The sequence below is a fragment of the Lytechinus pictus genome, unplaced genomic scaffold (assembly GCF_037042905.1).
Source record: "Lytechinus pictus isolate F3 Inbred unplaced genomic scaffold, Lp3.0 scaffold_19, whole genome shotgun sequence".
Classification (NCBI taxonomy): Eukaryota; Metazoa; Echinodermata; class Echinoidea; order Temnopleuroida; family Toxopneustidae; genus Lytechinus; species Lytechinus pictus.
The window spans coordinates 9,948,654-9,975,968 of record NW_026974140.1 but is presented as its reverse complement, the minus strand read 5'-3'; the positions used below and the strand labels follow the sequence as shown (position 1 = coordinate 9,975,968).

Below are 27,315 nucleotides of genomic sequence, written 5' to 3'. Positions count from 1 at the left end.
AACTCTTTTCATCTACGCTAAACTTAGACCTCAGGCGATAAGCAAATTTTTTCGAATGACTAAATATTTCTTATAAAAAACTATTTTTATCGGCAAAAACTGCGTTTCCCTTATCCGAATTAACAAAAAATGAATGATCCGTTCAGTTTAGTTGATACCACCACTACAACAACATGCAGACATTCAGAAAAGGTGTAAGAAAGAGCCGTGCAACTGATGGCGTTCAAAACATATTGGAGAGTTTTTGCAATCGCAACGGGAACGGATTCTACAACACAGAAAGCCAATTGTCAAAAACCCTTCGTGACAAAGAGGTCTTTGTCGAAATTCGGTGAATCAAAAGAGCAGTTTCGCGATTGCGAAAAACGCGCTATTGATCAGCATGACCAGAGACTTCACCCTACCGGCATAGACGGAATATCCAGTCTGGACACTTACCTTTGACCACGATGACCACCTGTTCACATTGACCCGTCTCGGTCTTGTCTTGTGGTCTCAGTACCTGGGTGTTTTCCGGACAGTACGTTGTACCTCCGAGCTCACCAGTCCTGAACTTGGGTTTCTTGGAGCAAGGTGATGACACCCTGACCTGGCCGCCCATCTTAAAATGGGTGCAGGTTTGCCCCTCCTTGCTGGTCACGCTGGTTGAGACGAAGGAAAAATCGACACCATGCACCCTTTGGACGAAAGACAATAATACTTTATAAATGATCATCATTGCCACAATGACCATTATCATCACTTTCATTATCATCATCATCATCATCATAAACAGCGTCATCACAACTTCACAACCACCACCACCCAATAAAAAAACCGACCATACATTCGATTATTCTGTAATAAATCATGAGTCATTAACAAGATAAATAAAGTTTGGAAATGGTACTATGAATTTAATTCTTATCTTACTCGACAGGGACGAAACTGGCGGCTCGCTTGCAGTTCTTTTCATAGCACGACTTGATGATAATACACGACGTTTCTGGCCAGGGCTGCATGGCACTCCACCATGTGAAATGACTGGCTTGAAAACTCCAGAACAACTCTCCCGCCTTGTTCCGTTTCACCTTGCCGATGCCATCTTCTTTCCACGTTCCTGTAAAATAAGCGAAATATTAAATAAAATAAAATGTATATTTCAACAGAGTCAGACACCACTTGGTGTGCGTTTTTATTCGCACGAAGTATTAGTGGAGTCTGTTACGATACAGTCACATCAAAGATAGCCGACTCCAGACCGATCAAAGCTTTTGCGGTTATTACCCAATGACAAACTATCGATCGGTTTGCAGTCATAATCGTGGTGTGACTGCCATTAGTCGGATTCAAAATGTGTTGAACAATGGAAGGAGCGATCCATCTGATTTTTCACATTGCTTACGAGACAAAGGAAATTGCGCAAGTTGCCAAGACATGGAAGAGATCGCGGTTTGGTTTAACTCATACATGATTAATTTTCTTTATAAGATTTGTAGAGTTCTTCGAATTCTGAAATGCATTAATGTTTGCAAAATATAAAAGAAACCGACTTTAGAGCCCTGCAACTTACCAGATTTTTTTTTTTTTTTTTTTTTTTTTTTTTTGGGGGGGGCGAGTCTATTCTAAAGAAGAACATAAGCACATCCAATGGGTGATGCAACGGGCCAGGCGCGTTGATATTCCAGGGATAAGATTATATTTTTGTTAGGCATACTTAAAGCCCCCCCCCCCCCCCCCGTTCGTAATTACCATCAGAACAAAACCGATTGGTCTATATGTTACTTGTCACCATGATTACCTGTCGTTTTATCGAAATACCAAGCTGGAATATGAGATCCATGACGCACTCCGCGAGGCTTCCGATCCAGAGGGAACTCGACCTCAAAAGGCAGTACGATGTCGACGAGATCGTTGGTTTCGGAGTTTACCATTGTCACTTCGGCCATCGTAAGGGCCTCTAATCCAATCAATTTAGTTCCTTAACAACGAGAAAATTAGAATCATTATCTGAGGAAATATTATGAATTAATTCATCAATATCCACCATAATCATGGTTGCTATGACACGGGATGTCCCAACCAAAAAATGAAATCAATTATGGACCACAGAATCCTTTACTAGCCTGCTACTGACAGTAATTTTTCTATTAGATGACTGGCCTGTCTTATCAAACCGGGAGCCCGTTTCATAAAGGACTTGCAACTGTTGTAACTTTGCCATAATTGCAACCACCATGGAAACCTTGATTCTGATTGGCTAGTTGATTAGTTGATTTGTTGTCGTTATTACATTAATCCAAGTGCGGTATAGACCAATTCGAATTGGCTGCTATAGTTTTTTACGGAAATTGGCTTTCTTAGGGCATTAAGACAAAATAAAAAACTCATGCATTGATATAATAACATGCATAATTAGTGCATGATACATTTAAGGGGGTTTTTCTTCTTAGTTTGGACGTTTTTGTTTCAGTGTTTTGACCAATAAATACCTATTATTTTTTGACATAGTGATTTCACCTTTTAAAAAGACAAATAATAATAATAATAAAACAAGCGCACACAAGAATGCGTATAACATGGATTGCACATTGTTCATTTAATGCCTTAGTTACGGGTATAGGTGCCTTGGCCGAAAATCGAACCCCGGACTTTCACTTATCTAGTCAGCCGCCTTAGACCACTCGGCTACGGCATCTCCACCTTTATTGTTCGTCCTAGTCATAGATAACGATATCATGCTTTGGGTTCAACCAACGCAAATGTCAACCTGAGAGTCTAAGCACCAGACACAGTCACTCAATTCGGCAAACCGTGCGTGAAGCTCTTCACGAAGAGATTAACGTACTTCTCAAAAGAGTGGATGTTAATGAAGGGAAAATTCTTGACCTTGAATGTCGCATCAATGACAAGGAGAATGAAATAGCCAATCTGAGAAAGTTGATTGAAAGTCAACAATCATCGCTGGACAGGGTCCAGAGATCAGCCAACAACCAAGAACAATATTCGCGACGCAATTGCTTACGTTTTTATGGTGTCGCAGACAAAGAGGGAAAGGATACGGATGATCTCATTTGTGAACTTGCTAGAGAAAGATTGAAAGTGACCTTGAAGAAAGAGGACATTGAACGCTCGCCTCGCCTGCCTTCAAAGCCTATGGATTCTGGGAAACCCCCTGCTCATTCAACCAGAAGCAACAAACGAAATGTTCCGAAACAAACTAACGAAGCAAAACCTGACGTCATCATTGCTAAATTCGTGTCGTATCGTACGCGGAGACTGATTTTGTCTAAGCGGCGTGAATTAAAAGGAACTCGCATGGGGATAGAAGAAGATCTCACAAAGTCAAATGCTAGCCTACTGTCAAAAGCAAAACAATGTGAAAAGACAGTTACCGCATGGTCTTCAGATGGCAGAATACTTGGCCTCTTCCCGACGAGTGGAGGCAGACAAATCAAACGGTTAATCACATGTGAAAATGACTTAAAGTAACTTTGCCAACTTTCTTTGCTTAACTTTTTATTGAGGTCTAGCATGGACTGCAGACTAGACTGATTACCCAATATGCTATTTCTAAACGATATGCTATAATGGTGCGTTCCAAATTTCCTGTATTCTTGTATTTCAATTATTGTTTATATTATTATTTTTATGCGTTTGTAAATGTTTGTTTTCTTGTAATATGGGTTTTTCTTGTGTAAGTTGTTGTAAACCTGTTAAAACAAATCAAAAAGGGATAAAATGTACAAAATGTCATGAATGGGTACACATTGGTTGTGTGGGTATCAATAAGAAGGACTATGATAATCCTTTGTATGAATTCTTAAACTGGGAATGCCCAAAATGTTTATTTTTATACTTGCCTCAATATATATCTGAAAACAATGAAAATAGAGAAATCAACGATGACATTACATGTCAGGTACCATTGATTGATAACCGTAACTTGGAACTTAATGCTGATTTACAGTTTGCAAAATTACAGCAAAAGGGTCTAAAATGTTTACACTTGAATGTTAGGAGCCTACTTAGAAACATAGATGAAATTAATTTGTTACTGAATAAAAATGAAGTACATATATTTTCCATAAATGAATCATGGTTGGATGCATCAGTGCATGATAATGAAATACATATTAACGGTTATCGTATAGTTCGTAAAGACAGAAATCGTAATGGAGGTGGTGTTTTATTGTATATCAGGAATGATTTAAGCTTCAAAATCCTGAAACACCATTGTTTGAATAACATCGAAGCACTTCCAATCTTGGTAGATAGCAACCATGCCAGACCGTTTATTTTTATGTCTTGGTATCGTCCTCCAAACAGTACAATTGGTATTTTTGATTACTATGAGGAATTGCTTACATTTCTCGATAGTTTTCATCTCAATATTATTATCACAGGGGACTTAAATTGTGATATCAAAAGATCACCGTTAACTAACACTACACAACGACTTAATCAAATTCATAATCTCTTCTCATTAAAACAGATTAATACAACTATATGTACGAGAATATCCGGTGATTCCCTTAGTTTGATAGATCATATGCTATCAAATTCAATGGAAAATGTTAAATCATATGGTATAATACATACTGGGATCAGTGATCATTCCCTCTGCTTTTTGATCTGGAATTTACATGTCAAAAGATATATTCCACGAACAATAAGCTACAGAAGAACCAAAGACTTTAACTCTAGTTTGTTCATTGATCACTTAAAATCTCAACCCTGGCACAGAGTATACGATGCCAACGAAATAGATGACAAAGTTAAAATCTGGGAGGAATTGATTTTAGATATTATGAATAATCACTTGCCTATCTGTCACAAACGTGTTAAGTCTAGACACTCTCCTTGGATGTGTTCTGAGATAAGTAATTTGATCAAAGATAGAGATAAATTGAAGAACAAGATGTACAAATTGAAATTCGATATACTTGAAGAAAAGAATGTATCTTTAATGAATTCAAAAGAAAAATCATATGATCAATTACGGACCCGTTACAAAAAACTTCGAAATATGATTACGTCTAAAGTGAGAAAGTGTAAACGTAAATATTACTCTGATAAACTATCTTCTGCGAACTCATCCTCTGATGTATGGGATGTTACTAAATCTGTTATGCCTAAAAACAAATCTATGCTGACAGAATGTTCTGAAACATCTCAAGACAAATTAAAGGCTGAAAATTTTAATAACCATTTTGCAAAGACAGGTGAAGAATTAGCAGCTAGTATACCTCATGTTCCTCCTTCTTGTGCTCATGGAAACATAAACTTTGAATCATTTTCTCTCAAGCCAGTCTCTGAAAATGAAGTTCTTAAAGTATTATTTAGTATGAAAAATAAGAAATCCATCGGCACGGATGGAATTCCTATGTATATCTTAAAATTGTCCGCTCCAGTAATATTACCGTCTCTGACTCATATTATAAATAATTCATTATCAAGTGGGATAATGCCCTCACGTTGGAAACAGGCCAAAGTTGTGCCGATTTATAAATCAGGTGAAAAAACAGATCCCTCTAACTATCGGCCAATTGCGATTCTTTCATCGGCTTCCAAAATAATTGAAAAACTTGTTCAAATTCAACTTGCTAATCACTTAAAAGTGAACAATTTACTTTCTTCACATCAATCTGGCTTCAGAGAAAAGCACTCAACCACCACTTCTCTTATAAGAGTCACTGATGAATGGCTTCACGCTCTTGACAATGGTTTATACACTGGAGTGGTTTTCATAGACCTCCGTAAGGCCTTTGACACCGTTAACCATTATATTCTGTTTGATAAACTCAAATCTCTTGGAGTGTCAGAGTCTAGTCTTACATGGTTTAAAAGTTATATGAACAACCGTAAAATATGTACTTGTATAAATTCTACTGTCTCTGACTTAATAGATATACAATACGGTGTGCCTCAGGGCTCAAGCTTAGGGCCACTGCTCTTTACTATATATATTAACGACATCATAGAAAATGTCGATCGATGTACTATCCATCTTTACGCAGATGATACTGTCCTTTATTTTTCCCATAAAAATGTAAGAAATATCGAAGATATACTGAACACACAGTTAAACCATATTTATAAATGGATGTGTTCTAATAAGTTGAGTTTAAACTTTGATAAAACAGAATGTTTGTTGATTGGATCCCGCACTATGTTAAATAAGTGTTCCCCACTTCAAATAAGTATACAGGGAAAGTTAATTCAATCGAAAGAAAGTGCTAAATATCTTGGAGTGGTTATTGATCAGCAGTTAAAATGGGACAAACATATTGAATACTTGACTGAAAAGGTAAGCAAACTCGTAAGTTTTTTGGGCCGTCTTCGACACAGTTTTAATAAGGATAGCTTGAAATGTATCTACCAATCAATTATTCTTCCTATTTTTGACTATGCTGATGTAGTGTACGATTCTAGTAACAAAAAATGTGTTACACAATTGCAAAAGTTGCAAAACAGAGCTGGAAGAATAATACTTGGGATAAGTCCATTCAAACATATATCGAACTGTAATATTCACCAAATATTAAATTGGGAATCTTTGGAATGTCGTCGACAAAAACATATAAACTCCATGGTTTTCAAAATAATTCATGATCTCAGTGCCCCTTACTTAAAAGATTATTTTAATACTATTTATTACAACTATTCCTTACGCTCAAGTGGAAACTTATCTTTACCAAAGCCACGTACTGAATCGTGTCGTCGAATGTTTTCATACCGTGGGGCCTCGCAATTTAATTCTTTACCTCCTTCTATAAAATTATCTCCCAATTATAATACATTCAATAGGACACTTAATGACCAAATCCTGAAAACTATTTCCCTTTAAACCAAAGTTCAAACATATAACTTTGGGCACTTTTGGGTGGGTGGTGGGAGGGGTTAGGTACTCGATTTTTACTGTAGGGTGGGATGGGGTGGGGTCGCTGTTCTTTTTCCCTTTAGCTGATATTGCCTTTATGTTACACAAATTTGTTAATGAATTTATTTTTGTAATATGAATTTCATGTTTATTTAATATATCTGGACCCCTCGGCAGAACAGTTGTGCTGTAATGGCTCAGCTGAGTAGGGCGATCCATCCAATGTTATTTTTATCATGTATTATATTTTGTTGTAATTTTATATGTATTGTTTTTATATTGGTAAATAAATTCAAATCAAATCAAATCAAACCAAAGAAACTGACTCCAAACCGACCGATGGTATGTCATGAGTAATAATGTAATAGATTTGATCGGTCCGGAGTCGGTTTGCCGGTTGTGACTGTATCATATTTACACTACCCACCTTCGGATGATTCGACTGAGCCAATCAACTCGGGTACTTCTTTCAATTCGGCTGGAGTCGTGGTGTGTACACCGAAGAATAGGACATCAACAGCGCTCCCATCCGTGATGTTTAGACTCCCTGCAAAATTGATAAAGAATAGGCCTAGTTATTTCACGGATCTCACCGTTTCCAGTCCATCTTTCATAATTACAACACAACAAGTAGACACGGCTATCGTCGTTATTGTTTTTGTTGTTGTGTTGTTAATGATGATGGTGGTGATGGTATTGGGCTGATGGTGGTGCTGCTGATGATGGTGATGATGATGATGATGATAATGATGCTGATGATGGTGATGATGATGATGATGATAATGATGCTGATGATGGTGATGATGATGATGATGATGATGATGATGATAATAATAATAACTTAGTCTTATATAGCGCTTTTCTTGAAATCATATCAAAGCGCTTTACAATGTAGAACATACGAAATATACAAACAAAAGTGAAATTATAAATCATATAACAAAAAAAAATATAATAAATAAATAAATATTAAGGACACTGTAAATGGGACTATGTTGAATATGCTTTCTTCATGAGGTACGTCTTTAAGTTTGATTGAAACGAAGTGATATTTGGGATACAACGGAGGGAAGCTGGAAGAGTGTTCCAAAGACGTGGGGCAGAGCTTGAAAAGGACCTATCACCAAAAAGTTTAGTTTTTGCTTTTTTGACTGTTAGGAAATTTTGAATTGCATAACGAAGGGACCTACTGGGAGTATATGCCTGGGTTAATTCGGAGAGATATTTTGGAGCATGTCCATGGAGAGATTTGAATGTTAGGAGTAGAATTTCGAATTGTATACGAAATTTAATGGGGAGCCAGTGCAATTGTTTAAGAGTAGGTGTTACATGGTCATGTTTTTTAGTGAGGGAAACTAGACGGACTGCAGAGTTTTGAATTCTCTGCAGCTTAGAAATATCCTTTTCTGGATTTCCATGGAGCAGGCTATTGCAACTGTCAAGAAGTGAACTGATAAATGCATGAATGAGGACTTCAGTAGATGACTTAGAGAGATATTTTCGAATTTTACCAATTTTTCTTAGGGCGAAGGATGCTTTACGACATATGCTGTTGACATGGGGACGCATTGAAAAGTTTTTATCAAACAAAACACCTAAGTTAGTAACCGTTTCAGAGGGATGTATATGAACATTTGCAATTTGAATTGGAGGTAGCTCAGGGGTATGTCTACGATGGGAGGAGATATGCAGGACTTCCATCTTGTTATCGTTAAGGAGTAGATAGTTCACAGTTATCCAGGAACGAATGGCACCAAGACAATCTTCCAGTTTCTGCAACATTCGGAAAGCTTGTCCAGACTTAAATGAGATATATAATTGTGTGTCATCAGCATATATCATAGACGTGAAACCATAGGAATGAATAAGATCTTCCAACGGTGTCGTGTAGCATGTAAAGAGTACAGGCCCGATAATCGAACCTTGCGGCACCCCCCCCCCATTTAAGTAGAGTAGGATCAGATGATGATGATGATGATGATGATGATGAAGATGAAGATGAAGATGATAAAGGATGGTGATACTGCTGTTGCTAGTGGTGATGATGACTACGACGATAATAATGATAATAAGGGTGTTGATAATGGTGGTATAAATGGTGATGATGATGGGGATGAACATCATATTCATGATCTTTTCAATGGCGATTACGATGATACTGACGCCAGCGAGAATGATGATTATAATAATGATGATGATGATGAGGATGATGATGATGATGATGATGATTGTGATGATGGTGATGATGATGATAATGATGATGATAATAATGATGATGATGGTGATGAGGATGATGAGGATGATGATGATGATGATGATGGTGATGATGATGATGATGGTGCTGACGATGAAAGAAATAACTATAATGATTAGTTGATTGTGACGATGACAAGATATTGAATGAATAATCTCCTTGAACCTTTAGCAGATCATATTGCTCAATCAGCAATATAACTCATATCAATCAGACACATCGTACTGATATTATTCTTACCAGCTGGAAATTCAAGCCCGTAAGGAATTTGGTGATCGGGAGTTGTAAATTCTACACGTTGATCTTCGTCAGCCATCCAGACAAACTGCTCGGTAAACGGGTGCTTTTGTATCGAGATTGGTAGGACGTTTTCTGAAAGAAAATACATTCAACATATCACACTTTTTTCAAGAACATAATCACACTCGAAAGTTTATTTGTTTTTGATTCTGCACTACCATACCATACCTTTGGTATTGGCTCATATTACTATTTGTTATTAACATTTCAATCTATTCGTAAAATCTTATAAAACTTTCACGTTCATTTTAAAGTGGTCGACGGTATCTGTCGTAAATCTTCGTATTTTTGCCATCACTCCCACATAATTGACAATCCCAGCCCCCCCCCCCCCAAAAAAAAAAAAAAATCTGAGAATTTTCATAAAACATAATAATTTCCCCGATTATTCTTCTAAGCTAACGGAATCATTGCATCTCAAAGGAATTTAGTCTGTGAAAATCGCTTATATCTTTTTACGAAATACTCACCTTATTTAATTTTCTGTTCCTTGACCAAGGTCTTAAAATTTTGCGAGAAAAGTTTTACAAAGGAAAAGAGAAAGGACTTTTCCCGCCAAAATTCCAATATTATTGCATTATACTTACTCACTCCTGGTTGGAAAGAGTAGGTGAATGATGTCGATATATAACCCTCCTTGGTTGCAACGACGATCACGGGCTCGTCTTCGGGAACATCCAGCAATGCAATGCCATCTGCGGTGGTCGAAGCCGTGATCAACGAGTCATTCACAGTTGATGAGTTCGTCAATGACGAATTCACGGTCGATAAAGTTGTCATCGATGAATTCGTCATCACATCAGAAGTGGTAATCGACGAGTTCGTCATGGGGGAAGTGGTCATCGGCGACATCGCAGTTGTTTTCGCAGTTAAAATCCTGATTGTTGGTCTGATAATCCGGATCTGGACATCAGAAAGCAGAGCCTGTTGGGCCGAACTGTCCATGGCAAGCACCTGAAGACCACTAGGAGGGGGAGTCGGTGGAAGAGTCGTGGGGGTGGTCATCGGGATGGTTGTTGCCGGTTCTGTTGTTGTGGTCATCTCTGGCTCTGCGGTAGTCCTCGGCACTGTCCTTCGAGGTGGTTCCGTTGTTTCTGATGGATCTAAAATTGTTTATGTTTTGTGATTGAATATTTCTTCAATGGTGTAAATGGTTTCGATAATTTTGTTTGGGTTTTACCAATTTTTCTATATTTATCATTATTCTTGGATTACCTTCTGACCCAATAGTCCTTTTTTTTATCACGTTTATACCAAAATTACGCAAAAAAAAAACAAAACATGCTAAGTGGAAGATCAAATTGCTTTAACAAGGTACATAGGCTTTTCGTTCACATGTTATCAAAAGCTTTATTTTACACCAGAGGTGGGCACATGGTTATGATTATTTGAGAAAAACGAAACCCTAAAAAACAACCCCCCCCCCCAAAAAAAAAGTAGAAAAAAGTAAACAAATCATATGAAGTTCGTCCTAATCCAATAATTAAAATAAAATTAATATAAAACAATCACACATCTTTGTTAAATGTCCTATTAGTGTTTGAAAATAAGCTTATATCGCACGATGTTATAACTTTTATTCGGATATTCATTAGTTTTACATCTTACCACTACGAACATAAGGTTTCATCGCATGATGTTATAACTTTTATTCCGATATTCGTTAGTTTTACATCTTACCACTATATACGAACATAAGGTTTCATCGTACGATTTTATAACTTTTATTCCAATATTCGTTAGTTTTACCTCTTACCACTACGACGACCTCTTCACATCGTCCCGTCTGGGCCTGACCCGGCGGACTGAGCACCAAGGTATCGTACTCGGGCGGGCACGAATAACCACTTATGGGATTGCCTTCTACGAGCTTGGGATCACCTGAGAAGGGTGACGAAACCATGACGTTGCCACCCATTTTGAACTGGGCGCAAGCTCGTCCCTCCCCGCTCGACACGGCCGAGGATGAATAGGAGAAGTCGACGCCATCAAATCTGTATGGAGAAGAAAGGAGGAATGGTGAAATTGCGCCATGCCATTTCCTCGTCACATGGAGGTAGCAGTGACTAGGTCGAGACGAGATGTTTTCTTCGTTGACAGCAAAGATATATGAATGTAATTTCTGCCATGTATGCTCACCCGATACAACAACAAAACTTGTTTGACGAAACCTAATAATGCTTTGGCGTTTACATATTATTACGTATTTGTTATCCAAAAAAAAAAAAACTACAAAAAAGCAACAACACAACATACTTTCTTTTCCAAATACTTATCATTATAATTTTTCTGATTTCAGAAAAGTTTTCTTAAAGGGACCAGCTAAGGTGGCATCAACCGAACTTCATGAAATATATACTATATCGAAGAACAAATTAAAATATAAACAAAGCAGATCAAAATCTGTTTTAACATTTGATAATCATTTTGGCACCATACTTACAACATATTTGTTAAGCATTGAAATAACATATTTCTTGGAAAGGATGGAAGCTACTATTAATAAATGGAAATTTCCTTTCCAATACTACATGCGCATGGCGGGACAGACTCATGGACACGCGGAAAGTTGGTGTCACACTAGGAAAAAAACAAAAAAAGAATAAATGAAACAGCTTAATATTCTTCTAAATATTTCAACAATCTTATCAAACAGAATCATTAATGGAAACTTTTCCTACTCGACGGGGATGAAGCTGGCGACACGTTGGCACTTCTTGTCGAAGCAGGTCTTGACAATGACGCAGGAGGTCCCTGCCCAAGGTTGCATGGCACTCCACCAGGTGAAATGTCTTGCTTCAAAGCTCCACATCGGTTCTTGAAATCGATCAAGCCTCACTTTACCGACGCCTCCTTTCCTCCAGACACCTGTGAAATGTGCAAATGATGCAGATCGAGATCCTCTCTCACAAACAATTATGATTGATCCGATCGACCACATCTTTATGGAAATCCATCACTTCATATTTCTGTCCTACAAAATTTTTTCACAATGTCCCTTTTTAAACAAAAGGAGCAATCTTAATTTTCAAGACAATGATGGTTTATGAATACACATGTACATCATATCCAGAAAATATTTTGAACAAACATGTATTTTAGATGTTGGGGTTGCAGGCTTTCCATAGTTGTGATTGATCGGATCAATCGTAATTGTCTGTAAGACGGGACCTCGAACTCCTCGATACACAGCTGAATTAATTGGTTGTGATTGAATGAGTTTTTGCATCGGACGTTAACTTTGACGTCACAATCGTAAAGACGCAACGAGTGCTCGAACCTCAAAACTCTGCATCAATTCGAAACTTTAATTGTTTATGTATTTTACAGGCGCACGACATATCGCCCAGTTTCTTTTTAACCTGACATCCTCTTTAATTGATTATTTTGTTTTTTTAGATTAAGAAGAGTAGAAATAATTACAATTACATTATTAGTCTGTAAGCTAGCTTCTCGTTTTCTCATATTTAATGAAAAAATCTTCCTTCTAGATAATAGCCCAAGATAGATTCACATCCCATCGCCAGATTTCAGCCCCGGCGTTCACCTTGTTCTGACCCTATAATGCTACAGTGATGAATCTGTTTCTAGAATGGGAAAGTGGTAGTTAAATTCATGATATGAGCATCATTTATGGCAATTGGAAATTGAAAAAAATAAATTGATTTTTTTTCTTTGTCACAAAAGTAAATTTCATGACTTGAATAGTAGGCCTATTCATGTCAGATTCAGTCAGGTACACTGCAAAAACTCCGGTGTTGATTTAACACCAGCCCGGAATCTATATATGTCCACACCAGAGAAGTATTGAAACAACACCAGTTTGGAATCAAACCAATGTTGTTTTGATATTAATTGGTGTTGTATAAACACCTATCTGGTGTTAGACCAAAACGAAACTGGTGTTGTTTAACACTTCTCTGGTGTAGACATATATATAGGGCTGGTGTTAAATCAACACCAGATATTTTGCAGTGTAATTATGATAAATCTCATCCTTCCACTGATTACTTCTGCTCTAATGAAAATAAACTCATCCTTACCTGTGGTTTTATCAAAGCACCAGGCCGAAATGCGACTTCCCTGGCGAGTACCCCTAGGTTTCCGACTGAGAGGGAACTCGGCCTCAACAGGCAACATGAGATCGACCGGTTCGTCTGTGTCCATATTGACGATCGTTAGGTCAGCCATAGCAAAGATTGCGAGGCTTATCAAAGTGGTTCCTGTGGGTTTAATTAAGGAGCAATATCAACTGGTCACTACAAATATCCAATATTGTGACAAGACCAACAAAACTACAAGATCAAATTAGCTTTAACTTAGTTTACATGAGTAAAAATGATCAGAACTCTATAGGAAGTTGACGTTATAATTAAGCGCGTTATTTAGTTACTTTTTTTTCTGGGAGGGGTGGTATTCCAGCGAACTAACGGAGAGAATCCCCGATAAAATTGATTATTTTTATTTAGACAATTATTCTTTTTTTTAAATGATTTTGATGAGTGAAAAGGTAAATTTGCAAGATATTACAGTAAATTACATGAAATTTGTAATGTTGGAAATAAAATGCAATGGCTTCATAATTGAGAATATTAAAAGTCACCCCCCCCCTTCTGGATGATTACCAGTGGGTCAAAGGTATACCTTCCGGTGTGTCAACTGCTGCGATGAGCTCAGGGGCCTTTCTCATCTCAACCGGGTCATTCGTGTTGACATCATGGAACTTTAAAACAATATTGGTCTGCTCTGGCGCATCAAGACTGCCTAACAGTATACAAATGACAAAATGGCAACAATGACAAAAAAATGATTAACGAATCTGTTAATGTTAACTCGAAATCTGTTGCATTCTCATTTCCTTGCAGAATGATACTGATCGCCTAAGTTTACTCCTCATCGGATCACTCAACAATCAGGTAAGCACACCCTGCACGACCATTCGCGATCTACAATCTCTATTTTTTACAAAAGATATTCAAATATCTTGTAGAGTAAGATTAATTCATGACAAAGTGTCGTCTTTTTATCAGTAATACTCAACTCTCGATTGTTATTCTAAATCAATAACATCATACTAACTGTTCTTGTTAACTGTAACATGTTATCATTACCTTTCTCCGCTCAAATACATTGAACGTCTGAGAAAAAAAAACAGGCAGAATGATCATTTTTTAAGTCTTTCGTATGACTTGATCGAGAGCGAACCCATGTCCTCCAGTTCATGAACGGGTGCTCTACCACTGAGCCACCATGCCCGATGATAAGTAATATCGTAACGTACAAATAGTATGTAACCTGCAATGTCTACCGAGCCACGATGGCGCAATTACCTGCTGGGATCTCAAAACTGTATGGAACGCCTTTGAATCTTGGTCTGAACTCCACAAGACGATCAAGCCCTGACGTCCAAGTAAACTCCTTCCTCATGGAATGCTTCTGCATCGAAATGGTATGGACATTCCCTGTAACACACCAACAAAAAATTGTGATCAATCATATTTTATATCTTTTAAGTGGCTCTGCAAGCAGCGTTGGTCCCCGTTCACTAACGAGTAAACGGTTGATAATGTCTTGAAATTATTTTGTAGACATGAACATGTTGCTTGCTGATTCGTGAACAAAACTGAATGAAATGTAATTGAACCAATTGAATACTTTCTGTTTCTCATATTAATAGAATCTTCATTCATTTGAAATTAGATTATAGCTAGTGATTTCAATAAATGTCTCAGTTCATCTGTAATGTCATAATTATATTTCATTAACAGCGACGAATAAAGTTTTGATAATTATTTTTTCAAACGCATCAAACACTTCGTAAAATGATACGTTTTAAATAAATTTGTACTCACTCTCCCCGTGTTTGTAACGATAGGTTGATGACGTATCCAAGTATCCTTTCTTGGATGCGACTATGATGAAATGCTCGGCTGCGTGAATGTCAAACCACAGGGTACCATTCGCGTCGGTCGATGAGTTGGCGATTGCCACGGACCCATCTCGTATGGTCAACCTTATCACTCGAATGTCGACGTCAGCCAATGGGGTTTCATATGCGTCACCATCCTTGGTCAAGACCGTGAGACCAGGCGGTGGAGTGGTAGAAATCGTTGCCATCGGAGCCTGAGCAGGCAACGAGTTCATCGTCGTCAAAGGCCACTCTTGTGAAACTTGGCGGGCATTGCGAACCTTGACGTCAGGCGGTAGAGCCCCTTGGACCATATCACTTATGATCGACAAATAAGACCATTTTGGTGATGGTGTCTTTGAATGACCTTCAGATGTTGGATAAGTACCTGGAGATGTTGATGTTGAAGATAACACTGCCGTGATTTCGCTTGTTGCAATTCCATTAGAAGACTTTGACGACCCAGATGGAGTTCTTGAGTATGAAGTTGATCCAACGCCTAGAATTGTCTCTGTAGTCAGTTCATATTCGTTAGATGATTTCGTGGTCGACGTCGGTATCGTAGAATGCAGAGAAGTTGTTGTCGAAGCAGAGGTGGGTTTTGCTGATGTTGGATAGGCTGTTTTGAAAATAAATAACGATGAATTAAAAGGGGACCCAATCCTGCCAACAAAATACTTTGAGTTAAAGGAGAAAATTAAGAAACTAGACGTGATTGTGAAAATTAGAAAGAAATCGGACCAGAAATAAGAAAGGGTGAAGATAACTCTATATAAGAAAATCCCAAGTTGGAAACTTGGTCACATGACCAATGGACTTCTGATCCACTTCGTCATTATTATTAGGACTTTGTGGGTGTCTCCTTTCAAACCATTCTCCCTTCATGCCCTTGGGCGGTGATCAGAGGTGTAGGCCTTTGTCTTCGTAACAAAATCTTAATGAGTAAACATTTGACAAAAAAAAAAATTATCATTATTGTTTTTTTAATTAATTCTAAGACGACACGTGTAATTATCAACCAAATCAATTTCAAATCCACATAAATATGATTACAACTTTATATAACTTTCTCAGTGCTTGTTCGATTTTGTTCAAGCTTTCACCTATCTATTTTTTTGTATTATCTTTCTTTTTCTAATGACAAAACTTTTCATTTGAGATGGATCCCCTTTTATCTATTATAGCTGGCTATCTAATATTATGGAGGTAAACCGTTCATCACATTTCTTTATACAATTATACATTATAAATAACCAACCCATTAATAACGAAGAGCATGTGGAATTTGGAATGTGTTCATTTCTGAGCTAATGGAGTTTTGTTTTGAATCAAGAGATATCATGTCTTGAAAAATAATTACTATTCATTTGATCGCATTTTTTACATGTATTTTAGTGTTTCTCTTACAGTTAAAAAAATATAGAATTAAAATCCCTTTTAAACATTGTCTTACAATCGTGATCAACTATCTTAACACCCTATCGCGGTGTGCTGAACTGATATATGTGGTACTAGTAAAGCTTACTTACTTACTTTTTTTTTTACTGATACTGTACTTCGCTTTTCAGATAAGGTCCAAAGCGCTGCGACCACCGCCCCTAAAACAAATCTAGCGTTAGCTAGCCGCAGAGTTCACTGTTAATGCATGATGTTATTATCCAAGCTCCAAGGGTACCCATGTGAAAATTATTTTCTTTTTCGATTAACACTCAAAGGGGTACTCCAGGCTGAAAGTAATATGATTTGAACAGATGGACTTGAATCAGACTAACAAAACACCGAAAATTTCATCAAAATCGAGCAAGAATAACAAAGATATGTCATCTTAAAATTGCATCATTTCGATGAAACAGTTCTCTGCATGTCTTCTGAATATTAGATGAGCAACCTGATGATGTCATATCCCCACTTATTCTTTTGGACACCTATTGCATATTCATGACGACGTGCATACAACTTTGTATCACAAAATATTGGTAAACTTTACAATTTATTAATTTCGTTTATTGTCAGGGTGTTGCTTCGTGATTTTTACATTATTCATTCAGATATAATTATTATGTCAGCCCTGAGTACCCCTTTAATCTAAAGATGCAACAGTAATTACATACAAAACATACATTCACATAATCAAGTCTACTTTATCTTCCCTCTCTCGATTTTGATCTTCTTGAAATAAAGGACGAAATACGCCTTTTATTTATTTTATATCTTCACGAAAATATTTATTCGAAAAAAAAAACACTTGAAAAGACATTTGCATAGATTCAACAGGTTAAATGACATCGTCATAATTCACCTACAGTCCAATAAAATTATGCCGATAATGATAAAGATGTACATAAGAACCAAGTTATGCAAAAACAAATAGAAAATGCTATTACGTTCAAAAATGTGATGACAAGTATATATTTCACAATAAAGTATTGCAAATATATAGAGAGAGGCAAGTCCGATGTATTCAATTATTTGCATTCAGTAAGGTAAAGATAAACTTAAATACTGAAAATCTTCTTAATTTCTCGACATTTGTATCTATATAGAAGTACAATTTCGACATGACATATACATCCATTGATTAAAAAAACTAAATTTAAAATGTAAGATTTATTTATATTACGTTACGCACTAAAAGTAATTCAACGAAGCTCTATTCATCTGACATTCAATGGTGACCATATTAATCGCTACTATTTCTATTGAACCCTGCCTCAGTAACTTGGGTTATCGTTTATAAAAAAAATACTAACATCACATCGTGACCGATGGGTAAAAATCTTAATAGGGCTACTAATCTATATTTCCTTTTCATTTGTATAATATACTTGAGGGACAGAACCCACTAATTGAAAACCCTGGCTACGGGCCTTGAATATAACTATTTACTTAAAGTCGAATGCTTCAGAATCAAATCATCGCCATATCAAAGGTCAAGTCCACCCCGAAAATTGTTGATTTAAATCGATAGAGAAAATCAAACAAGCATTAATTAAGCTAAAATTTTCATCAAAATGGGATGAAAAATAAGAAAGATATGACATTTGTAAGTCTGCTTATTTCCCACAAAACAGTTGTATGCACAACTTAGTGATGTGCTAATAAGGAAGTCGATGATGCCCCCACTCACTATTTATTTTATTTTTATTGTTTGAATTATACAATATATCAATTTAACAGATTTGATCATAAGGACCAACTTGAATTGATCATAAACTGTTAAAAAATGGTAATTCCACTTGTTCAGGGAAGAATACAATTTTGTTTCACATGACAATTAGGAGAAAATCTGATTTTGTTCATATTTCATGTAATAAAATATAACAGAAATGGTAAGAGGATGACGTCATCAGTCTGCTCATTTGCATACCGACCAGGATGCGAACAACCTTTGTGAGATTAAGCAAAACTTTGAAATGTCGAAACTTTCATATTTTACATCCGATTTTGATAAAATGTTCAGTGTTATGCTTGTTGGATATTTCTTCTCTTATTCAAATCATTTTTTTGTGTGGGGGGTCTGTCTTAACAATTCCAATGATTCAACTGAAATGTTATATTGTAGTGAAAAAGAAATGTAAAATGAAAGAATCGCAAATTTATATTTTTGTGTCACATTTCAGTTTTAACTTTACAATAGATCAATGTAATAATGAAGAATAATCATTTTCGTTATTGTAATCAGATGCAACCTTCCAAATATGATTTCATAAAACTGATAAATGAAAAGATCTGACTACCACGTCTACAAATATATAATAAATCAGTAGTATTTATAAGGTCTAACTTATCTTCTTATACACTGTAAAATTCAAATTGCAAGATGAAATATTGACTACAATAAAAATTATCTTCAATGCAGCCACGCACACGATGTCTACATTTGAAGCAGGTAATATATTCATTATTCTTTTATCGCATGCATAATACGAGTACTCTTATTCACAAGTGTCACACAATACATAACATAACATTCATTATAAACATCTTTTTATATAATATCAGACAATTTAATTTCATTCATCATTTTCATCACACTTTCCTAAAAAAAAATCATGAATCAGAGCTTAAACTCGACAAACAGGCAAAATATACATATACAGTTAACACCATATTTGCCATTCAATATTTACAAATTCAAAAGTAACATTTTTAGATACCATATATTAATACCCCGAACATGATGGAAATTCGCCGATTAAATTGATATGATTTATAAGAGACGTATATAGCTTCAGCCATGATAACAATAATATGGGCAGCGTTGACAAGGTTTAGCATAAGTTTACTCATGACATTATAATGAACATGATCGCATAAAAAAATTTATTCGAGGGGGGTTAGTAAACTGGTTTATGTTTTGATTCATCCAGGAAGAAAGACCAATCACGAAGAGAATTAAAGACAATTGAATATAATATTTTTTTTCTCAAATCCATCCCAGAATTGATAACATCATATTTTCATCTGAAATTTGACAAACTTTTCGCTCGAAACTTTTTAAAGTTTTTGTCCCGAATGCTATGCTATGCCCCCTCAAAATATTTGCTCAGTCGGTCACTGCAGGTTATCCCATACTCTAGTCATGTGTTCGTTTAATACCCCCATTAAGACAAGGCTCCGTCTATGTAGTTCTCGCTGCGATAACCATGGCGCAGTGGGAACTTATAAAGCCTACAGACATGACAGAGAGCGTAGCGATAAGTCTGTGTGATCTCTGAAGACACATTTTTCGCTACGTTACTTTGAAGCCGTCCAGGGAGAGCCATCTAAACGGTGTTAGCATGGCACAGTAAGAACATTCTTAGGTTATACTAACAGCTCCATCAACGTAGCATTGACATAGCGGACACGGAATGAACTTAACAACAACGCGGCTCGTGTCTAATGCGCTGTCACTGCGCGGCTACCACGCATATTCCATTGTCGTTATGTCCAAATAGACGTAGATACAACGAGTCGCAATCTGCTCTGACGTAGGGTGCGCGTAGCAGGAATCGTGTTGACGTCACTGCCTCTGGGCGCACAATAAACTTAGCGAGAACATCGCCAACGTAATGTGAACTTCGCAATGACGCGGTTGGGACGTAGCATGCACGTTATGTTTCCAAAGTTCCCCCCCAATTTTTTTTTTTATAAAAATAAGTTGAAGCATCGTGCCATGGATTTTTTAAATCAACTTCAACGACGTAGCCAGAAACCGCCACAGTAGTAAAGGGGGTGCCGCAGTTGTAAAGGGGCACAAGTGGGGGTTGACTATATCAATCTTGTTTGTAATATGAATTGACCTACAATTCGAACTACATACCTACATTACTTATTATGCACTTATACACAACTCTAATTAGAACTCATATTTGCCCCACTTCAGTTTAACCGTCACATATTCTTCAAAGAACAAGAGGTGGCTGAAATGGATTTGAATAAAGTTGCTCTAAAAGGATCATAAAGAGACAGAACCATTTCATAAACAGTGAATTATGATTTTTTATTTCAAAAAGGGATTCCTTAATAGAATCATTTTATATATAGTTTCCTCGTATGGGACATAAAGACTTATAACTTTCACGTTTATAATAGCGTAATTAGCGTATGATGACAATTATTATATTAAAACAATAATGTTTGTATTTTTAAATAATACACATGTAACAATAGTAATACTTCGCAATGCAGTATAAAATGAGCACCATGTAAGTCACGCACAAAACGTCATCCATCAAGAAACACAATACTTCACATAAACATGTGATAACGTTTTGTCAGAGGTAATATAGTAGATATGTCAGACTGAAAAACAAAAGTTGCAATGATATATTTTTTAATGACAAGTGCGCATCATTTCGTTCGTGCTGTCCATTGTTGTATCATCAGATAGCTGGACACATTTCTTGTGAATTACTAGGTTCTTTATCATGTTCAACTGTTGATGTTCACGGTATCACTTCAAGTAAAACGAAGCCCACCATTGATATCAATGACAAAAATATATATAAAACGATGCGATACACGTTTTCAAAATGGTATACGTCATGGGCAGCAATTCCTCTTTAGCTGGGTCACGTGTGTCCCCAATATCTGAACATCCAGTTTCTCATTGAGTGAGCAGTCTTAAAGCCCTGTCACATTTTCTGTGGAAGTTCGATTCAACCCATAGTTGTTGATTCCGATGTATCTTGCAAAATAGATGTACTTTGAAATAAATAAGACAAGATAAACAAACAGTAAAATCGCTCAAGAGTCAGACAATTATGGAAACTCGGATCACACCGACGGTTTTGAATAATAAATACTGCTACTGCTACTTCCTCTGTTCCGAATAAAAACGCTACTTGCGACACCCCGCGAAGGGTCATAGTTGGTGCTTAGGACTTCGTAAGTATACTCCGGACTGAACCGTCTGCAGACCGGGTTTCTACCGCTCCATTTACCGCAAGGTAAGCACGCCCTCTGCGATTCGCCAATAAGATTGTAGCCATTGGTGCACTCGAAGGATACGGTACCACCGATCCTGTAGTCTGAGGAATACGTCTTTGCATGGCGAGGGATCTCTGGCTCGTTGCAGTGTGTCAATCTTACATCTGTTTGAGAGGACAGAAGGAGTGAGAGTCAGAATTGATAATATCCCATTAAAAAATCTAATGAGTATTGTTTATTGCAATCAGAGAAAGGCAAGAAATACGTAGCTCAAAGCGAAACCCATGTATTATTCAAACTCATAGGCGCTTACATAAGATATTCAAAGATGTCCAACTTAAGTTTCCCATGATATAAATAACAAATCTTAATATAAAAGTGTGATACAAGTTTAGAATGCCAGTTGGGTGTTATAAAGCTGTTTGTAAAGTTGCCTTGGGTACGTGCTAGGTCATCTTCATAAGGATAATCATTTATCATAAGAAAGGGTCACAAGTTGCGGTAAAGTCATCCATACATGTAGGTTACGAAGAGCTTGAAGAAACGCCAGGCTAGATTCAAGGAATTTCTACGGACGTGAAATCATTAGAGCTATAACTCACTTCTGACTACAATGGTGACCTCTTCGCATTCCTGTGTCACTGTTCCGTCAGCCGGTCTGAGGACCTGAGAATCATACTCGGCTGGGCAGTAAGATGGCCCACCAGGGGTACCTGTCCTAAACTTTGGCTTCTTAGAACAGGGCGAAGATACCCTGACCTGGCCGCCCATCTTGAACTGGGCACACGTCCGTCCTTCTGCGCTGGTTACGCTTGAGGAGGAATAAGCGAAGTCAATACCGTTCACCCTGCCGGGAAAAAAGTAGTACCGATTCTTGAAACCTTGAAATATATCTTCAAAGTGGATCACAATTTTTTTTTTTTAATCGTTCACCAGTAAGGTTCAAGTTTTCAGTTTTTTGGCTAATCTGGAGGTTGTTGGTTCAGGGAGGTAAACGAAAACGTGATGAAATTCGAATTTGTTATTTTATTTTGACAAAAGATTTTCAAAAGAGTATGGGGGTCACAGAAAGGGTTCACATTAGCAGAATTTCCAATCCACAAAACCTTCCGTATTGTAAGTTTAAGTACAGAGCATGATCTTTACCACAATTGAATGAAATACTGTCAATTTAGCAACCTAGGAACAATTCGGTTCGCTCATTAGTGTTTTATATTCCTCTTGCTCATAAAGTCGTTGATATGTTAGGCAACATTTTTGTGAAATACCCTTTCCTTCCTGCAGATTATGACCTCTAACATCGACTGATTATTTAAACAATCACACCAGCTAAGAAGCAAGGCAGGTACCACCTACTAGACATAGTGACCGCTGTTTATAATATTCATAAGGATTGCAAATTCATAAGGATCAATATCAATACAAAAGGGGATAAAGTTTTAATCAACGATGAGGGTAGCAGGTCATAATCACCGAAGAGGGTCGCTATTCACAACAGGGAAATGGATCAATTACTCTGTCAGAATAGTAGGTCCAGAGAAGGTGGTCTTTATTCATAACGAAAGACAAGGGTCGCTTTATTCATAACACAGATGGTTGCTATTAATATGAGAAGAGGATTAATGCCTTACCAAAGGGCACTAGCGCACCAAGTGGGAATCGAACCCGGATCATCAGAATACGAATCCCCCGCTCTACTCTACCGACTGAGCTATCGCGCCTCCTACTGAGCTATCGCTATTTATAATATGACTGGGGAGCTGACTTACTCGACAGGAACATAACTTGCGACCCGTTTACATTTCTTGTCGTAACATGTACGGATGATTATACATGACGTCTCCGGCCAGGGTTCCATGGCGCTCCACCATGTAAAATGCCTTGCCTGGAAGCTCCAGACAAGCTCTCCATGTTGATTTCGTTTCACTTTACCAACCCCACTCTTTCTCCAAATACCTGGAGGAAACAAAAAACAGATTATGGAAGTATATTCAATACTTATGTGATGATTTTAGTACATAGTTAATGCCATTATTTCGTATTAGATATTGTTGGGTTGGTTTTTTTTTTTAGAGAGAATCATCATTTGTATTATGTAAATTAAATTAAAATTAAAATCATTTTATTCTATTAAATAAAAAAATAAGTACAAATCGGGTTGGCAAACATTTTTTTCTGTATTTGTACACGTATAAGTTAAACAATAATATATTGTTTGAGATTTTCTTTGCATTAAAATGGAAGATTTTCTGATAATAATATGTAAATTGGGAATCAACCACCCTCTTGAATATTCTTAGAATTTCTTTAAGATTATCTATCTTTGGTTCATCCGACACCCAATTTCTCCACTATCACAAACTTCACGAACTGTTCGAGAAGTGACCATTTGAGATCATTACCATGATAACAACCTTTCATTGGAACTAGGAAACCTATACATGTCGTTATGCACATCGCACATCGGAAGTTAGACGAAGGTACTTGTTATGAAAATGCTTATTTACGAAAAATGAATTGCATGGACTAAGCTGACCATACTGAGGTGGGTTATTGTTGTTTTAGTGGCCCAAACATGGAGTAGTGTGTGCGCAGCGCTTTGTAACAGAAAGGAAAAGGCGCTATATTAAAGGTCAAGTCCACTCCAGAAAAATGATGATTTGAATAAATAGAGAAAAATCCAACGAGAAAAAGGCTAAAAATTTCATCAAAATCGGATGTAAAATAAGAAAGTTATGACATTTTAAACTTTCGCTTATTTTTCACAAAACAGTTATATGCACATCTCAGTGGCATGCAAATGAGACTGTCGATGATGTCCATCACTCACTATGTCTTTTGTTTTTTATTGTTTGAATTATACAATTTTTCATTTTTTACAGATTTGACAATAAGGACCAACTTGACTGAACCATATATTATTAAAAAATGCTAATTCGACATGTTCACGGAGGAATTAATCTATGTTTCACTTGACAATGAGGTGAAAATAAGAATATTACATATTTCATATAATGAAATACAAAAGAAATAGTGAGTGGATGACGTCATCATTCACCTCATTTGCATACTGACCAGGATGTGCATATACGGTAACTGTTTTGTGAAATTAAAGGAGAATGAAACTCTTGGAGCAAGTTAGCTTTTGTGAAAGCAGAAAAATCAAAGAATAAGATCACCAAAAGTTTGAGTAAAATTGGACTAGCAATAGAAGAGCTATGAGCATTTGAATGTCAAGATCACTAATGCTATGGAGATCCTCTCATTGGCAATGCGACCAAGATCTATGATGTCACAGATGAACAACTCTCCCCTTTTTGACACTGAAAATATACCCCAAAACATCTCTTTTTGCTCATTCTAATCATATGACAAACGATTCATCAATGATATAATGTTGTGAAACCTCTGTACTTGTCCTCTCATAAAGAGAACACCACACCTTGTGATAGACTCTATAAAAGTGAGAATATAAGTGAAATAAGTACTAAAGTAATGAGGGAGTTGTACGTGTGTGACATCACAGATCTTGGTCACATTGCCAATGGGAGGATCTACATGGCATTAGTGATCTCAATATTCAAATGCTCATAACTTTCTTATTATTCATTCAATCTTCCTCAAACTATCAACAATAAGTTTCTTTGATTTTTCTCTTTGATATGGATTCGGGTGGTTTCAAGGGTTTCATTCTCCTTTAAGCAAAACATTAAAATCTCATAACTTTCTTATTTTATATCCGATTTTGTTGAAATTTTCAGTGTTATGCTTGTTGGATTTTTCTCTATTTATTCAAATCAACTAATGGTTGGGGTGGACTTGTCCTTTAAATGACCTTTGGATTGGATTGGATTGGAAAATGAAACACTTGGATTTGATTCTGTCCGCTTGCTTGTGGTTATGCGGGTCTATTTTAATTGATACCGACATTATTTTTCAAGTTCTTACCTGTTGCCTTATCAAAGTACCATGCGGGGATTCGGGTTCCATGACGAGCACCACGCGGTTTTCTATTGAGAGGGAACTCGGCTTCGAATGGGAGCATGACGTCGACTAGATCATTAGTCTCCGTGTTAACCACGGTGACCTCAGCCATCGAAAAGGCTTCTAAGCCGGTCAGTTTGATTCCTGTATTAATCATGAAAAATCGGAGGTAAGACTTTAATTCTCCAGATATCCAGAAAAAATATTGTAGATTTATTAGCATAAAGTACTGAACAGTGCGATAATTCAACCTCTTTCTCTCAAGATGTTTTAGTCATATGGCCTCTTCTTCACTTCTCATACAAGCAATAACATGCATGTGGCATTGCAAATTGGTTTGCCTATATCATCTTTACAATATATATGTATATGAATCAAACGTTCTAAAAAGGACTTTGCCAGAAATCAGGTAAAGTACATGAAACTAACGTAGCAATTATGATGCCGGTGTAACGGCGGATCTGTGGAACAACAGTCACGTCATGTAGTATCACGTATCATCATTTTTACAAACCGTTATAATTGTATCAAATCGTCACGTTTCTTCCCTCATCATCAATGATAGGAATCGTCACAATTGTAAACAAATCGTCACATATCAAGCGTATCCTCAATGTTACGAAGCGTCACAAATGTAAAAAAAATCGTCACGTATCGCCTCTTATCAATGTCACGAGTCGTCACAAATGTCACGTATTATAATTGTTACACAAATGTACACCTACCATCTGAAGATTCCACCGCCCCAATAAGTTCAGGTACCTCCTTCAGTTCCAATGGATTGCTTGTGTTCACACCGGAAAATTTCACCTCAAAGATGCTTTCCTCCGGGATATCCAAACTACCTGAAATTTGGAATGAATGTGGCAGTTGGAAAGGGTCAGTGTAATTTTAGTGTTAATATTGAACATCAAAATCTGTTAATCCAATTACTTTGAATGTTAGACAAATTAAATCATGGTCATTCAAGAGTACTTTATTACTGATTTCAATTTTGTAGAGAAATGAATTCAGAATATTTTCTATGGACTTGGAGGTGAAATTAATGAGAATCATTTGCAACTATGTAGGAATAATCATGATAGAGATGTAGCTGTATGAGGACAGTTGAATTAAGTGATTTATAGAGTAATTAATAAATTAATAAGATAAGATCAAATAAAAAAAATATACAAAAAATAACCACCAACATCACAACACTCGACTCTTCTCTTATAAGTACAAGTCAGTAAGATAAGTTACTGGTCAGACCATTGTTTCACAAAGTGAATTGCCAGTTTTTTTCACCAACAACTTTGCTCTCATCCAATCACACGCAATCATTTCAGAGGCTTATAACCGCTGTCTGTGACTGAAAATGTCTGAAAAGACGCTTATTGAAAAATACCCTCTTACCTGCCGGTATCTCTACACTGTACGGTATGCCATCATTGTTAGGTCTGAACTCTACCAGGCGGTCCATGCCAGACATCCATACAAACTCCTTCCTCAGTGGATGTTTGTGAACGTGCATCGGCAAAACATTTTCTGAAACAAAACCATACCCAACAGTTCACCAGAGTAAAACTACATAAACATAATGATATTCTTAAT

The 27,315-nt window shown here is 36.8% G+C and overlaps 2 protein-coding genes across 2 annotated transcripts in view; both read right to left on the bottom strand.

Annotated features, from left to right (window-relative positions):
* Window positions 1-400: 400 nt before the first annotated feature.
* Window positions 401-15,939, bottom strand: LOC129260685 (uncharacterized). The gene is made up of 12 exons (XM_054898638.2): window positions 15,269-15,939; window positions 14,747-14,878; window positions 14,061-14,180; window positions 13,460-13,639; window positions 12,098-12,284; window positions 11,166-11,410; window positions 10,004-10,519; window positions 9,357-9,488; window positions 7,290-7,409; window positions 1,781-1,960; window positions 913-1,099; window positions 401-677 (listed from the first exon to the last, which is right to left on the bottom strand). The coding sequence occupies exons 1-12, from the start codon at window positions 15,636-15,638 to the stop codon at window positions 401-403; spliced, it is 2,646 nt and encodes an 881-aa protein (XP_054754613.2). The 5' UTR covers window positions 15,639-15,939.
* Window positions 15,940-19,309: 3,370 nt separating this feature from the next.
* The window catches only part of LOC129260686 (uncharacterized), an 85,216-nt gene continuing 77,210 nt past the window's right edge, over window positions 19,310-27,315 (bottom strand). The window contains exons 9-14 of the mRNA XM_064114295.1: window positions 27,118-27,249; window positions 26,448-26,567; window positions 25,687-25,866; window positions 23,508-23,694; window positions 22,341-22,585; window positions 19,310-21,902 (exon numbers count right to left, since the gene is read on the bottom strand). Coding sequence (XP_063970365.1) covers window positions 21,586-21,902; window positions 22,341-22,585; window positions 23,508-23,694; window positions 25,687-25,866; window positions 26,448-26,567; window positions 27,118-27,249 — 1,181 coding nt within the window. The 3' untranslated portion in view covers window positions 19,310-21,585. The remainder of the gene's footprint in view (window positions 21,903-22,340; window positions 22,586-23,507; window positions 23,695-25,686; window positions 25,867-26,447; window positions 26,568-27,117; window positions 27,250-27,315) is intronic.